At 35.5% G+C, this 17,289-nt stretch overlaps 2 protein-coding genes across 2 annotated transcripts; one reads left to right on the top strand and one right to left on the bottom strand.

The window, feature by feature from the left end:
• Positions 1 to 975, top strand: LOC109726759. Its single transcript, XM_020256548.1, has 2 exons — positions 1 to 90; positions 326 to 975. The coding sequence occupies exons 1-2, from the start codon at positions 41 to 43 to the stop codon at positions 882 to 884; spliced, it is 609 nt and encodes a 202-aa protein (XP_020112137.1). The 5' UTR covers positions 1 to 40; the 3' UTR covers positions 885 to 975.
• On the bottom strand, positions 7,843 to 11,554 carry LOC109726831 (60S ribosomal protein L5). The gene is made up of 9 exons (XM_020256633.1): positions 11,433 to 11,554; positions 10,495 to 10,564; positions 10,301 to 10,392; positions 10,076 to 10,202; positions 9,908 to 9,987; positions 9,657 to 9,773; positions 8,876 to 9,010; positions 8,372 to 8,541; positions 7,843 to 8,166 (listed from the first exon to the last, which is right to left on the bottom strand). Exons 1-9 carry the CDS (start codon positions 11,433 to 11,435, stop codon positions 8,064 to 8,066), a joined length of 897 nt encoding a protein of 298 aa, XP_020112222.1. The 5' UTR covers positions 11,436 to 11,554; the 3' UTR covers positions 7,843 to 8,063.

Below are 17,289 nucleotides of genomic sequence, written 5' to 3' on the forward strand. Positions count from 1 at the left end.
TAGAGAAACTCCACTAACTCACTTCCTCTTATCTCCCCACATGTTTCTCCATTCCTTGTTAATGCAAGAGCCCAAGAACCCACAAACAAGGTAAGTAAATCTCTCTCTCTCTCTCTCTCTCTCTCTCTCTCTCTCTCTCTCCAATATTTTCTCTCTTTCAATTGTTGGTCACATATAATTGCTTATGTACATGACTAGTGTCATGAACTTGGTCACGTATATACTACAGTTAACATTTCCTTTTGAAAAATTGTACTACTACATGTATGTTATGCTCATTAGGCTCATTGATCCCTATGTTCTATTCTTTCTTGTTCTTCCTTAGAAAGTCGTGGTATCGAAGAGCGATGGAGGTTATATTAATCCTATGGAAGCCACAAAGCAAGTCTCCCATAAGATCTTCTTCTAACGGAATTGCACCGAATTGCGAAAAACCGAAGCTGAGGAAGTGCACTTCCCTAAAGGTGGCGTCATCGTTCACTCGCGTATGTCTCTGCGCCCCAATCTCCTCCTACAATGAGGTTTTCCATGCCGACGTCCCCCCTCGAAGAAGTTACAGTTATCCGAGGTCGAAATCCTTCGTGGCGCCCACAGAGAGATCAGTCCTGAGTACGAGCACGAGAAGTTCGGTGGAAAACCGGAGAATCTTTCGCGGGAAATCGTTGAGGGATGATATACTAATGAGGAGGTTTGTGGTGGAAGAAGAGGCAATGATGCAATTGAGAATTAGGAGGAACCAAATTGAGTTTATTAGGAAGAGGAATGTTATGAGAAGGAAAAAACTTGGTCCTAGTCCTCTTAGCAAAATGGTATTGTCCGAAGAAGGCGAAGAAGATGATGATGATGAAGAAGAAAAGGAAAAAGAAAAAGAAGAGAAAAAGTAGCAACTTCATTTTGCTTTTCTATGAGGTATTAACCTCAATTTGTAGTGATTTTTCTCAATATTCCTCTATTTAATGGACTTGGAATTGCATAGTGGCTTGCATTAATGCTTCATCTCATCATTCATAACTCCTTAATGTGAAAAGAGGAGAATATTAGGACTTAATGACTGTGGTTTTGGCACACAAAGCTTAGATTTTATTAATTAATCTACTAATTGCAATAACTTTTTATTTTTCCCCTAATTATAGAAAAAAAAAATCTTCTAACTGAGGCTAAGATAAAAGAAGATAACATACAGTATTTGCATTAATTGTATGCGGTGGCGATCGCAATTTTTCATGACTTTGCAATTTTGATTCAATAAGTAAAATTTGGACTATTGTTTTTTTATGAGAATCGATGAAACTAATGATTTTTTTGTTCCATTTTTCGTAGTTGTTCTCTCTCTAAATCAAACTTTTAGAACCATAATGTTTAATTAGACCTCTGGAGGGAAATGATTTCAAATAATTTCTATAAAGCTTTAAAGTTTTTTTTTTTTTTTTTGCCGAGAGAGAAAGATAACAAACTGTTTGCTTCGTATATTTTTCTTAGAAATGAACTTAGTTAGAAATGTAAAGTAACTAGGCATCGAACTTGGAACATCATACACCAACTATCAAGTTCTTAACGATACGATCAGTAAGGTTAATATTCCATCAATATTTACATATGAGGATCGATGAACTAAGTGACATTAATTTTTGTTTCATTTTCTCGCGCGCTCTCCCTTTTAATAAACATATATATGCCGAGAATCGAATCGAATTGAACTTCTGCCCACTGGGCCAACAATGAGGATACCTACCATCTGCACTATACAGCGATAGTAATCAATCCCAAAATTGTCATCTCCCACCTAATATGTAGTATGTGAGAACCCAATTTTAAAGGGCTAAATTGATCTTCTTTAAGGCTGTAAAGGATAAAGCTGTCTCACAACTAAATGTGACCCAACATGTTGGCTTGAGCTCATACCAGCCTGGTCCATTCTCATGCTTGAGAAGGACCCAAATTTTGTTTTATTTAATCATCAACTTTAATTGGTAGGTCCATTGAATTGTTTTAAGAGTTTGTGAATTATATCCTCAATTTAAGGAGCATGTATTGGGTACTAGACAAAAATTTTAAGCTTTAAGTTGACTACAAAAATAAGTTATATAACCAACTAGAAAGGGAGTAGATCTTATACAATTAAATGTTGCCCCATTGAGTCCTCAAAGGGTAAAGATCTTTTACTTATTTGAAATTAAAAAAAAAATGCCTAAACAAAAATTGCTTAATTCATCATAATTTCTATGGTGTTTGTGTTGGCTTAAATGACCAGCATCCTATCCTATGGCGGAGGTCATGTAGGCCGAGTCATATTCGAAATGCGTGAGGCTGGGTTGGGTCGGAGTGCGAGACCAGATGGGCCGAGTCACAATCGAGATCCGTGGGCGCTGTTTCTGTACGCTTTAAGTGAATTGGTTGCGTATTTCTAACAGCTCGAGCTTTTAGGATTAATGATTAGTGCCAACGATCCGACATGTTCGAGAGTAAGCATAGTGAGTGTGTACAATGTCATTGTTGAGGTAGTTCATAGTGACATTCAACCGGTTGAATCAGTGACCCAACATCTTTTTCGATTCGTAACTAATTGTGAAATTTAAAATATTGGTACAAAAAAGTTAGCTGTAGTACGTGACCGGTTTAGTTGGTCGAATCAGTGATGTCCACGTGGTGTCATAAATTATTAATTTGTAAATTATAAATAATGAAGATAAATGAATATATTTTACAAAGTTTCTCAAACGAAAAATCTAAATTGAGTCGATCGAGCCATTCGATACGATGATACGAAAATTGGGCTAGTTCACCGGCTTACCGGTTATATCGCCAGTTCAAACGAATGGGCCTAGGGACTGGGTCACGGTGGGACCAGTCCTAACGACCGCTTCCACCTAGGGTTGTCAATGGGTATGGATACCCGAAATTTTATCCGAACTCGAATTCGAATGAAACGGATATATTCGGTGGATATGGATATGGATATCAAAAGTAGAAACCCGACGGATATGGATTCGGATATGAATTTTGATTGTACCAAAAAAAAAAAAAAAATTATAGAAATGAGCTAGCATACGTATTTTTCATATTCTTTATGTGTTTTGTACGTTTATAATAAACTTACTATTTAATTCATCTTGTGCTATTAAATTGAATTCTTTTGTATAGTATTTTTAAATTGAGTAATTTATACCTTCCTATGCCGACTTGAATACCGGTCGCATCCAGTGGGAATATGATACAATGTTATATCTTAAGTTAAATTATTATTTATTCGGTTATTATTAAAATTATTAATATCAACAGGTATTATATATATATATATATATATATATATATATATATATATATATATATATATATATATATAAATATATTATGTTTTATTTAAGCCCAAGCCCAGTNTCGGATTTTTGGTCGGGTTTCGGTTTGGATATGGATTTTTAAAATCCGTCGGGTTCGGGTTCGGGTTCGGGTTCGGGTTCGCGTCTCCGGTTTGGAGTCGGGTTCGGGTTCGGGTTCGGGTTTTTAAAAATCCGTTCCGAATCCGACCCGTTGACATCTCTACTTCCAACAGATTTTTAAAACACTAATATTTTACTAGGCACTTATTATTATTTAAGATTTGCTTGGTGTTTGATTGAGGAGACGGAAAAAAAAAAAATGCATAAATAGTTGCAAATTATTTTTTTTTTATAGTAAGCTCTCTATATATAACTAGATCCGGCAAACGGGCGGATTGGGTAACCCACGGGCGGATCATTGTACCCACGGATTATTTGGTCAAGTGTAAAATTTATCTGTAAATTTTTTAGTAGGCAACATCTTTATCCATACCCGCCCGCGGGTGGTTATGCAGGTTACGCGCAATCTTTTTTTCTTTTTTGCTTTTATATTTTTTAAATACATAACACATATATATATAAGTTTTAAAAGTATAATATAACTCATTATTTAAAATATCATAACATACAATACAAATATTTAAAGTCTTAAAATAAAAAAAAAATTCGTAAAAAAGTAATGCGATAAGAAATTAGGTTTAGAATTTTTAGGATAAGTAATAAAATATAATATATATTATATATTATTATATATATATATATATATATATATATATATTTAATTAAGAAAATAAATTTTGTAATTAAAAAATATATGTGTGGGTATCCGTGGTACCCGCGGGTTACCCAAAATGCCCACAGCTTAATGGGTACCCACCCATTTTACCCATAATATTTTGGATTGAAAAAATTGATACCAATACCTGTAAATTTACGGATAACTTGCGGGCACCCGCGGGCATGGATCGAAATTGCCAAGTCTATACATAACTCACTCCTGAAAATATTTCAGAAATAAAATAAACTTATGTAAACATGTGAAAAGAAAAAACATGTTACTTTTTCTACCCTATTTTCTCACTATATGTTGCTCTATAGTCTACAGTGAGAAATATATGAAAATAAAATAAAATAAATATTTGTTTATTATATTTTCTTTCAGTACTTAAGAAGTTTGGGGGCATTAACTTCATTTTTTTTTTTCCAAATACATACATAGAGAAAAAAAATTTTAAAAAAATATTCTATACTCTACCAATCGAATTAATATTTGGTTGCTACGTAATGACTCAATTCGCTTGTCTCGTTATTATTAACAACTTATTAGATTCGAATCACTAGTTCAAAATATTAACTCAATTCGGATATGTTTGTGTTACGGAGGAAAGTAAAGTTGTTTTCGATCGCAAATGTCTATTCTTGTTGTTTGATTCGACGTAAATTAAATTCACTCGTAACTCTATTATTTAAAAAATATTATAGTTCATTTTCCCCTAGGTGGTGCCATTACTATCTACATAGTCAATTAAGGAGGAGAGAGAGAGAGAGATAGAAAAAGATAAAAGATAATATAAGCTGTTGTAATTTTTTTTTGTTCTCTTATGCAGCAATATAAAAATTCTCAGTAAAATAAATACGAAAAGTAAAGTAATTATATTTCTAAAACTATTTACTTTCTATCTCTCTCTCTCTCTCCTCCTTAATTGANTATTTTATGGTTTCATTTTTCTCTTTTCGTCAACCCCTCTGTTAATATTTTTTTAAATTATATACAAAAAAAACTTCAGAATACCCCACCTAGGTTTATCGAATATTCACTTTAGTACCCTTTAGTTTTAACTCTGTTACTGATTTAACGAAAAAAAATAATAAAATAAAAAATAAAAAGAGAAAAACAAAAACCACATTGCACTAAATTTATACACTTTAAATTACACGGTACTAAAATGAGAAAGTACGAAATTAATTTCACAGGATGGTATTTGAAGTTTTTTTTCAAAAAAAAAAAAGAAAAGTTATGGGCCGGGCCGAAATTATATCACCCGAGGTTCAGGGGCATTTTCGTCATTTCACACCAGAGAGCTAGGGTTAGGGTTTTTCTCTCTCTATGCCTATAAATATCCCCTTCTCCATTTACTCTTCCCCTGCTCCTCCGATCATTGCTCTCTTTTTTTTTTCTTTTTTTTTTTTGGATACTATGGATTTTTTTTCCCATTTCTTCTCCTCTCTCTTTTTTTTTTTGGTGTTTTTTAGAGAAATCACATCTCTCCGTAATTTTTTTTTCCCCCCTCAAATTTATTACTATAATTATTACTAAATAAGCCAATTCGCAGAGCAAAGGCACCGCAAAAAAGAAAAGAAAAAAAATGGTGAGCTTTGCATTGAAGGTTGGCGAAAGCAAAAGCAGTTCTCCGTGCCGCTCGGTAGAAACCCTAATTTCATCCCGACGATGGCCTCGAACAAGCTGCGACATTTTTTTTTTCCTTTTTCTAAATTTTTTTTTTTTGAAAAAATTTTACTTTTTTGGGAGCAAAAAAGGGAACTTTATTTCGAGTTTTTATAAAATTATTTTTTTATTCACGGTTTTGCGTTGTAAGTGATTTTTTTTTTTTTTGAAATAAATGGAGTGGATGTGGATTAATGTTGATGAGGTTAATTTTGTTTTTATTTTTGTCGAATTAAAGGAGTTTTTTTGAGAGGAGAGTTGTAAAGTAAAAAAGAAACTATCAATAAATATGAAGGACTCAATTGCAAGATTAATTGATTTGAAATGAAAAATAAAAGGAAAAATAGAGCAAATTTAGATATATCTGTTGTGTTCCGGGACCTTTTTGTAAAGTTTAAAAAAATTAATTCGAAAACAGAGTCAATAGAAACTACCTAATTATTAAAAAATAAACAAACATTTTAACCTGGATGGATTTATCTGTCACAAATAATTAAATAATCAGTTTTTTCAAAAAAATAATGTATGTTTTGTATATTCACCTAAACACTATTTAGTTGCGATGATGCGAATGTATAATACAAAAAATAATTTTATTTTTTAAAAATAATTTTTATCTAAAAATTCTACTTTCAAGATTTAAGATAGGCGGTAAATTTGGAAAATTATTTTGAAATTTTTTTTTGAAACTCAGAAAAAAAAATTAATACATTTAGAATTATAATAATATATATTAGGGCTTCATTTGAATCTAGAGTTGCAATTAATATAAAACTATTATGTATTTTCAAAATCGGAATTTTTTTTTTTTGTTTTTTGCAATTCACAAACAAACATTTGGACTATAAAGTTTATGGGGTAAAAAAAAAGAAAAAAGGGCTATAATGAAATTTAATTTTACTGGAGAGAGATCGAATCAAATTACAATTATAATTAAAGCCTAAAAATTTGTCCTATAACTTAAAAAGGACAAATCCATTTTTAAAAGGACAAATCTAAATGGATAGGTATCTGTGAATTTGAAAGTACATAAATATTGTTTAACTTAAACAGCATTTTTACTAAATAATTAGACAGTTAAAAAAAGTGATCAGGTTAAATATGCGCCACAATATTCTCAATTTTTACAGTATGTGAAAACGGTACACACTCTCTTATAAAAGATTAAAAAGAACGCGCATTTCTGATTATTTTAAGACAACCAAAAATCTGATTATTCACATATAGAGTCCAGTCCAGCAACTATATAATGTTATGAGTACGACCTTATACTTGTACTTATAAGTTATTTTTGATGATAGAATTTTCGAATTATAAGTTATTTTTGATGATAGAATTTTCGAATCGATAATTCATACTGTTAAATATTATTTAGAATATATTTTACGATCAAAAAATTACAAAAGTGACAATTTTTAACGACCGGTATAAAATACTTGCTAATTTAACGATGTAAAAAAAATTAAAATAGGTTGAATTTTTTATAAAAAATATTATTTACTACCTAAATAAAGATCAATAATTTAAATTAAAGAATCCAATCATTCATTTTTAAAACATCGTTCAATTTTCATCGTTCATTTTATATCCGCTTGATAGATTTTATTATAATTTTCAAAAATTAGATTATATTTAACAAAATGGATCGTCAATTCAGAAGCTAACAACTTATAAATACTACTCATAAAAATATAATAATCCTACTCTATTTATATAATATTAAATTATTATTAAGTTTGCATTAACACATTTGTTTCGGTGATTTAATATAAGAACCAAGTTTATATATTTCAGTATATTCCAAACAGAATCCAAATGCTTGGAATCTACAAGGGTAATAGTTCTCAAAATGATAGAATCAAATTTTTAATTAATTTTGGGTTCTACCTCGCAGAATAAAAATGATCCAAATTTGCATTCCGTGGTTTTTCCTTTTTCTTTTCCTCCTTAAATTCCAATTCTAATTCTGGAACAATCTTCAAAATATATCATCAGTAATTGTGTTGGAACTCAACAGCTCAATAATTATGAATTAAACTGGTTGAAATAACACAAATCGAAACAAACCTATTCAAGAAGGAAAGATAATAATGCAGTATTATGAGAATTAGAATAGAGATAACAATTTCTCTCTTAAATAAACAAAATTCCCAATAAATTCAAAACACTTAAAAACGCCTCCCAAAAGCCAAATTTCTAGTACTGAATTGAAACAAAACACGGGGACGAATTGTCTAAAATAGCGGGGGGGAACAAAAGGAGGATGGATTCTAAACGGTATTGAAACCTCAGATGCTCACTCAAGCATCAGAATCAGCTTCATCGGCGGCGGCATTGAACGCGTTCAATCGCTCGATCAGTCGCGCCTTCCTCTCCTCGTACGTTAGCTTCTTCAAGTTATACCTGCGACGCACGACACGAGTAATTAATTACTCAAGAAGATGGCACGGCATAGAGCGGGAAGAATTTTCACAACAATGTTAACGGCATTTTAAGAATTTCGCAAACTACCCAAGACCACAACATCGCGATGATCAGTCAATGGCATTTCCATAAAGGGATCCGAAATCGGAGGGATTTTCCTTCTTTTCTTTTTATTTTTTTTTACCTCTTGTGCTCTTTTGGAGCCGGCTTGGAGGACTTGACCACAGTAGGATCGGCCCGGATGGCGGCGTGGACCTTCTTGTACAGCGCTTCCATGTCGTCGGCCTCGATTCCCTTCTTGATGTACTCGCTGAAGTGGGATTGGTACTTCTCAGGCTCATCCTCCATTAGGGTCTGAGGCACCAAAATATGAGAAAGAGAAGAGATTAATGCTGCTGATCGATATTATTTCCGTAATACATTACCTGCAAATATGAGAAATTATGCAACTAACTAAAAACTGAACTTTAGTTGAGTTCATGCACCAGCCAGAATTAATAGAAATATAAAATAGTAGCCCTGACGGCGGAATACACGCAGAACTTAGTTTTTGTGTGTTTGCAGAGGCATTTGTATTATGGTGCAAGGCATACAATCATACAGAGGAAAACAAGACCAGTTATCTCGTCCTCATGAAGTCTGTAAGCCCACCGCCTTGCGAAACTATCTTAGGAATTATTAGACTTACCCTCATGTAGGCGGCAACATGGCCGCCAAAAATGTAGTTCCTGTGGACCTCCGAATTGAGCTGCTTCTCGTCCTTCTTGAAGCCAGCGAATCTCTTATCGCTGTGAGGAATATCAAGACCGCCATCCAATGCACCCTGCAGTTGGAACCGATGCGAGATGTTTTTTTTTTGTGCCAGAAGAACAAATATAGATTTGAAAATAGAAGAGCAAGCAATTGTAAATCTTACGTACAGCTTGACCTGCTTTACGTTTCTCATGAGAAAACAGAATTCTATCATACACAAAGCTCAAGTCATTTGTACGATTAATGTCAATCTAGCATAACTTTTTTTGATAAGGTTCAATGTCGACGAGAAAGGATGAAAAAGAATTGGACATTTGGTAAACCTACGACCGCAATTTACGGAGGAGAATTTGGATACATTGTTCGATATGAGAGGTGTATTCTATCCCCAACCAAACTCTACGAGAAAATTATGGGGTAAAGAATGACTTAATCTACAAAAATTCCCATCTTAAAATTCTTTCCTTTACTATTCTTACTAATGCTTTTAGTAGGTTACGATATTCCAGGCTGAGAAACAACATTAAAAGTCCAAAAGGCAAAGGGAAAAATCATATCTATGTTTTTCTTAAATCCATCATCCCCAGGCAAATTCAGCTCAATTCAATCCGCTCAGAACAATAGGTTCACTTGGCATCTCATACAAATTTACAATGGTATTAAGATAATAAGGCCTATTCCATGTGACGATATATAAATGGAAAGGGGACCCAAACCTTAAGCGCACCGAATACACGGTTTCCTGTGGTAGTCTTCACAAGGCCAACATCAAGGAGAGCACGGAATGGCCTCCTGGTTTCCGCTGGCTCGACAGAGAAATCTTCACCAGTGGCCTGCCACCACCCAAAACCACACACACAGAAAAAAAAAAAAAGGAAATTTATGAAATGAGTATACATAGAAACTACACGAAGCAGCAATATGAAAGAATCTAATTAGGAACAAATCTAGGAACTAGATAATATACCTCCGCATTTCCCTCATATTCTTCATCCATCTCAAGCATCTTCAATACACGTCGTGCCAAGAGAAGTCCAGTGCAGTAAGCTAAATGTTTACATTAGAAGATCAGATATTACTACTTTACAGCAGTAAAAACACGAGTATGAAAACAGTGATTAAAAGTGATAACTACCAGCAGCATAATTTGTAAGACCAACTTCAAGCCCATAACGAGGGAGTTCATGAGAATATGCCGCAGCAAGGACCAAGTCTCCGGCAATACTTGCGGATATTATTTGTGCGGTAATATCCTTGTTTGTCTAACATGGCTCGTTAAGGGTTTACACTGATTAATATTGCAGAGAAAAAAAAACATAAACACAAAATAAATGGCAAAAAGCACATAACATATGGATACGAATCGAACGACAAAACGATATTTCGGAGTGTTGTATTTGTTCTTGTCCTGGTTTATCAAGCGGATCCTGGCACGATAATCAGTCTTTCCCTCTGTAGAACAAGCAAATATGGTGTTTTTATAAGGAAAAAAACAAATGAAATATGTTGAACCTACTAAAGAAAATTATATAAGAAAAATATAAAATTGCATACGTCTCCTTCTCTTGAACTTCACTTGAAAGCGCTTGAAGTAGGCCCTAGTTTTCTGGTTTTTGACGAAGGCCTAGAATGGAGATAGAATTACATATTAATAATATTTACGAGCCACAAAATGAGAAAGCAAGGGATACTATATTAGCAATGCAAGAAGAGTCACCAAAAGCATAGATAGTGATAAGACGTTTCCAATCCTAACAACACAATATCGACAAAAAAAGTAAAATGTGCCAAATAAAGTGCTCCACATCTCGCATGTGTTTAATAAGAACACACAGTAAACCCTTAATCTAAGGCCAATAAATGTGTAACTCTACATTGAGAACCAAGCGTGAACGTGAGGGGTAATCACACCACATTGAAAACATGTATAACAAAATCAATAAAACACAATACAAAAATTTGGGATATCTATCAAGTAACAGTTACTGAGTAGCTAAATCCTTTTTCAGCAAAACAAAATTTAACAAAAAAGCTGAAAATGAACGAATTTTGATGCATTCCAACCCAACAAACAACAATAATGTGGGTACTTTATGTAGTTTCTACCAAAGAACAAAATTTCCATACCATAAAACATGGTGAATGACCTCATCTCAAATCACTTCTAGATCTAATAAATCAAACCAAATTAGATCCAAATGTTTAACAATACTCCTCCTTAAGCACTGACATCAACATAGATCAACAAAAGAGCATAAAAACCAAGTAAATAAGCACCAGCAAACTCTTTATTCCCCCAAAATTCATAGATAAATCAGATCAAAACGCGGCACTAATGAGACCTAACATGGAAGGCACTAATTCGCATGATCGAGATCAAAATCACGATCATTTTGAACCAACAAACACAGATCAATCGAAGATGAAACACACTAAGCTATAGATCGATAACAAAGGCTACTTAGAGGAGAGGGAGATAGGGTGTTCCTCACCATTGCGACGCTTCTCCCCCGCGAGCTCTGAGGGTTTCGACCTTCGCAGCAATGGCGGAGAGGGGACTCGGGAGAGGGGAGGCGTAGAGGGCTTTTATAGGCGCTTCTCGACGCAGATGTAAAACCCTAGAGACGAGATCTACGGCTGGTGTTCATTAGCGCTTGTCGACGGCTGTGATCTTTCATTCGTCGGCCCGCTTCGGTTGAACCGAACCGAAGTGGATCGCTTGAGCCGGCGCGGTTTGGTCTCGCCGATTTCTTAAACTAGTATAAAACCCGGCTGCGGATAAATAAAACTTTAATAAATTAATATATAATTACTTTAATTTTAAATTTTAAAATTTATTTTTAAAAAATAAAAATATAATAAAAAAAATGTTAACTTCTCAATATTAAAATAGTTGCTAACTCAAAATTCAAAACTCAAAACATTACTCTTTTGTTCATGAAAACCAACTTCAAAATTATATGAGATCAAAACTAAGGAATGGAGATAGAAGCTTAGCTTTTGAAGCTTTGATTATCTCTTGAAAAGGTNGAGGCCTCCGTGCTCCTGAGAGCATAGCAGCCCTGCTCTATATATATATATATATATATATATATATATATATATATATATACACACACTATTTATTTATTTATTTTTAACTCTTTTTCTTCTACCTTCTCTTTGCTTTTTTTCTTTTTTTTTATTTTGTTTTGTTTTGCAAATGAAGATATGGATGACCCCTCTCTCTTTTCCTCTTTTAACAATAGGTAAGTTTCATCATTTTTTTAATCTAACTCAAAATGTAATGAAAAAATTTATAGGATACACTTTAGAGTAAGCAAAGAAAACAACACTCCATCCTTTTTTCTTTAATCCCTTTTTCTTTAATGCCTTTTTCTTGCTCCGAAGCAACTAAATCACTTGAGAGGTTGCGACCTCGGCTTCAGCGGCAATGGCAACAGGCAAGATGGTGTTGATGGTGCACGCGGCGGCGATTCGATTGGCGTTGGGCTCGGGCATAGCAGCTCGGGCGGCGATGGCAGCGGATGCGGCTTGGGCGGCGTCGGGCAACTTGGGCGGTGGATGCTGTGGCAACGACGGCTTCAGCAGCGTTGGGCGACGTCGGCGGGTACGGCAGCGGACAGCGCCGGGTTGGGCTGACTCCGGGCGGCGTTGGGCGTCGTCGACGGTGGACGCGGCAGCGGACGTGGTGGATGCGGCAGCGGGCGGCGTTGGGCGTCGGCGACGGTAGACGCGGCAGCGGCGGCGGCAGACGCGGTGGACGCGGCCTCGGGCAGCGACGGCGATGGGCAACGACGGGTTTGGTAGACGTGGCGGCGGACGCGGTGGATGCAGCGAGTACATCAACGGACAGGGAAGGGAGGAGGAGGAGCACAGTTCTTCTTCTCTCTGTTTTTTCATTTTATTTTTTATATATATTCTTCTTTTTTTTGTTTAATCCTTATCTACTTTGTTTCTCTGGTACCCTCTACTTTTCTTCTACGTTCTCTTTATTCTCTATCTCATTTTTTTTTTTTAAGTAAGCAAACTGTGGATTGTGTGCGATATGGAAGACCTCCCCTCCTGCAGCATTGTTCGCCGATTCTCTGTACGATCCTCCCTTGCAATATGGAAGACCTCCCCTCCTGCAGCGTTGTTCGCCGATTCTCTGTGCGATCCTCCCTATTTATTTTTAACTCTCCTCCTGCAGCGTTGTTCGCCGATTCTCTGTTTGATCCTCTCTATTTATTTTTAACTTTCTTTCTTCTACCTTCTTTTGCTCTTTCTTTTGCTCTCTTTTTTTTTTTATTTTGTTTTGCAAATTGAAGATGTGGATAACCCCTCTTTCTTTACCTCTCTTTTTTTCTCTCTGTTAAAAGAGATCTTGCATCTCTCTCCCTTTCATTCTCTCTCTCTCTTTATATATATTTTTATTTTTTATTTTGCTGTTTGGAAAGAGAGAGAAGGGGATATTGATGCAACTTTAAAAATTTCTTAGTCCAACCTTGGAAAGGACAACCTTGAGAAGGAACTATATCTTGGGAAGGACAACCTTGGGAAGGAACTATATCTTGACCAAGATCCTTCATTTAGACTAAGATCCTCCATTTGAAAGTAAAAAAGTGCAGATAGACGTGGAAGCCTGAAAAATTGCCACGTACACCTTAAAGAACTGTCAAATTATGTATTTGTATAGATAGGTCCCTCAACTTTACTATATTTTAAATTTTAAATACTATTAATTAATTATTTGTAGTAATTTAAGTTAGTGGATAAAAAAATATGGGTTATTTGCATACACGTCCCTGCAAACATAGTGAATTGCGAAAATATCCCTGCAAAACGGAAACTCCATAAGTTGTCCATGCAAAAGTCCTAAGTTATGCAGATATGTCCCTGCCGTCCAGATCTGTTAGAAAATTTTCGTTAACCACGATTAAAATACTTAACCATGGTTAATTATAGTGTGAATTGACGTATTTACCCTTCTTCCTCTTCCTCCTCTTCCTCTTCCTTCTTCTTCGTCGCCGGCGAGGAGATGCGGCGGCGACGGCGACGACAGTGGCGAACCCTCTTCCTTTTCCTCTTCCCTCTTCCTCTTTTCCCTTCTTCTTCCTTCTTCCTTTTTTCTCTTCCTTTTCCCTCTTCTTCATCACCGGCAAGGGAGAAGCACCTCGTCGGGGTCGGCCTCGGAAAGACGGGCGAGTTTCTGGACGAGAAGCTCGAGGGCGTTGTTGTCGACGAGGGCAGCGACGAGGGTGTGTGCGGGGTCGTCGTGCTCGCCGATGATGTCGGCGTCGGTGAGGTCGGTGAGGAGAGAGACGACGTCGACGACGATGTCGGCGCCGAGGAGGCCGACGAGGGAGGGGACGGCGTTGAGGGCGACGAGCTCCAAGTAGAGCTCCGGTGCCCCGGCGTTCTTCCCTCTTCTTCGTCGCCAGCGAACCCGACCCCGCGCCGCCACCGCCGCCGCCGTCGTCTGCTTCGACAGTCCGAAGAGGAAGAGAAAGAGAAGGGGAAGAGGAAAACTTTTGGAGGGATATATTTGTGAGGGTAAAATGGTCATTTCACAAATCCACTGTTAAAAAATAAACGGATCACTAACGGATGTTAACTGGAGGGACATATCTGCATAACTTAGGACTTTTGCAGGGACAACTTACGGAGTTTCCGTTTTGCAGGGATATTTCCTCAATTCACTATATTTGCAGGGACGTGTATGCAAATAACCCAAAAAATAATTGTTATTTTATTAATTACAAAATGGTTTAAACCATTTTTATTGAAAATTAAAATTGCTAGATTTTAGTAAAAATTGATGACTAATAGTTGCAAATAAAACAGCTAATAGGATTTATAATTAAATTAAGTAAAATAAATTAAATTACAAAGTAAAACATTATAACTATCCTAAAAAATGATTAAATAATTAAAACTAAAAGTACCTGTATGTAATATTGTTGAGCTGAAAAATTGTATGGATAACATGTGGCGCGTTCGAATCCTTCCGCCTTATCATGTCCCTTCGATTGAAGGATAGATTTGACTATGTCTAAATTGCAGATCGAAGAAGGAACGGTCAGATCATGTCCTTCTAACTAGAAATAGGTCAGACCTCTAGTAGTAGCCAACAGGCTAGAAAAATAGGCTAAATTTTGGTGCGATCGACTTTTAAATTTAGGTTTTTTTTGGGCCAAGATCAGATAGCGGGAATCGTTACTAGTCAACGACCCTTAATGATAAAAACGCTGGACATGGCGGTAGCGCATACTAGTGAATGAGCTCACCAACTAAGGGTGAAGTAGCTAGATAAACGTTGAGGGTTGTCAAAGATACGATTGATATTCAACAACAAAATTCATCATGAGCGGGCTTTGGTAACTCTACTCCACAGGTACTATTAAGCTAAGTTATTCCTATTTTAATTCTAGTGCATCAAAGGGTAAAAATGGTTGTATTAAAAGTTGAGAGATTCTTAATTTTCTTTTCTTCTTTTATATCTTGAGGAGCTATACTCACATAATTATAGCTAAAGCAAGCTTGGTTACTTCCATCATTTCTTCCAAGTATTATGCCTTCGGCATAACTTCGGCTGTACTTTATATAACACAGAAGTTATGTTCAACAATTACATTTCACTGAGGTCTTAATGTTATTGTCGTTTTCGCCAATACGAGTCCTACTATAGAACCTCTCTTCGATAATGTCACGTATTTATTCTAAATCTACTCAAACCTCAACCTTGAAAGTAAAGGTCAATCACCCACTAATGCAGCATGAAAAAGTAATGATTAGTAGGATCTTCAAGATCTACTCTTTATTTTTCGAGATTGCCTACATCTGTATTGGAATCTGTTGATTCCTTGCCTTTTAAAATTCAAACCTCAATTGCTCTATTTCAGCCTTTTTGAATTGATTATCGAAGTCAGGCTCCTTTGATCTTTGACAAGCTCTTGTTACTTGTTAAGGTCGCGTTCCTTTCCCAAAATCCTTACTTCGACAATTCCATCTGGTGTGTTCCCGACTCTTGCCTAGTCATTTCGGGCATCTAAAAATGGACGTCAATAAATGTTTTTGATAAAAATGCATTGAGACCTCTCAACTACAAAAGGTTTCGAAATAGACCTCTCAACTATTGTTTTCCTATTGAGACCCTTCAGCCTTTTTTTTTATTTGAGTTTTTATACTTAATTATGTAAAAAATGTAATAAATTTAATAACACTTAATTATTTAATGATAATTTGTTAATTTTGTTTATTATAAAATAATTAAAGCCATGTAATTTGGCAAAATAATGATTAATTTTTTGACAAAAATAAATAAATTCTGAAAAATTACAAGTGAAGGAATCTCAATCGAAAATATATGTTAGGAGTCTGTTCCAAAATTAGCTATAGTTGAGGGTGTCTGTATATATTTTCACCTCATAATAATTCAGTCTAAAACAAAAAAAAAACAAAAAAACGTTGAGATATTTCAAAATGGGCTATGTTGAGATGTGTCATAACAAATACAAGAGGCCCTCCGAACCCTCGGTGCTCATCTCCAACCTCTTCCAAACGGGCGAGACCCTGGTGAGTGTCCCAAACCCGTCGCAGGATGATCTGAGTCCGTGATTTGGTACTTGGATTAATCAAGATCCGAGATCTTAGGGCTATTTGTTGTGTTGTTGTGATGGATTGGGTATGGGTGATTGATTTGAGTTTGTGGGAATTGTAGGGAATGGGATTGTGAAATAGTTTTAGTATGTGGGGCTGTTTGATTTGGAATTTTAATATTATTTAATTATTTAACTATATAAATAATTCTATGATGATCTTGGAAAATCTCAGGAATATCTTGGGAATATCATGATCCAACCTGATCCAATCTTGGGAAAGAGCCAAGGAGCTGTCTTGGAAAACCTTGTGAAGGAGCCAAAGAGCTGTCTTGAAAATTTTGAGAATATTTTGGTCCAATCTGGTTCAATCTGAGGAAGGAGCCAAGGAGTGCTTAACAGGAATTTGTGGAAGCAGGAAATGCTGCCACGTATACCCTACAAACTTCCAATTAATGTATTTGTATGGATATTTTGGTCCAACCTGGTCCAACCTTAGAAAGGAGCCAAAGAGTGCTTGACAGGGATTTGTGGAAGTAGGAAATGTCGCCATGTATACCCTACAAATTGCCAATTAATGTATTTGTATGGATTTTAATATTATTTAATTATTTAACTATATAAATAATTCTATGATGATTTTGTCTTGGAAAACCTCAAGAATATCTTGGAAATATCATAATCCAACTTGGTCGAACATTGGGAAGGAGCTAAGGAGCTGTCTTGGAAAATTTTGGGAATGAAGGAGCCGTCTTGGAAAACCTTGGGA

The sequence above is a fragment of the Ananas comosus genome, linkage group 21 (genome assembly GCF_001540865.1).
Source record: "Ananas comosus cultivar F153 linkage group 21, ASM154086v1, whole genome shotgun sequence".
Classification (NCBI taxonomy): Eukaryota; Viridiplantae; Streptophyta; class Magnoliopsida; order Poales; family Bromeliaceae; genus Ananas; species Ananas comosus.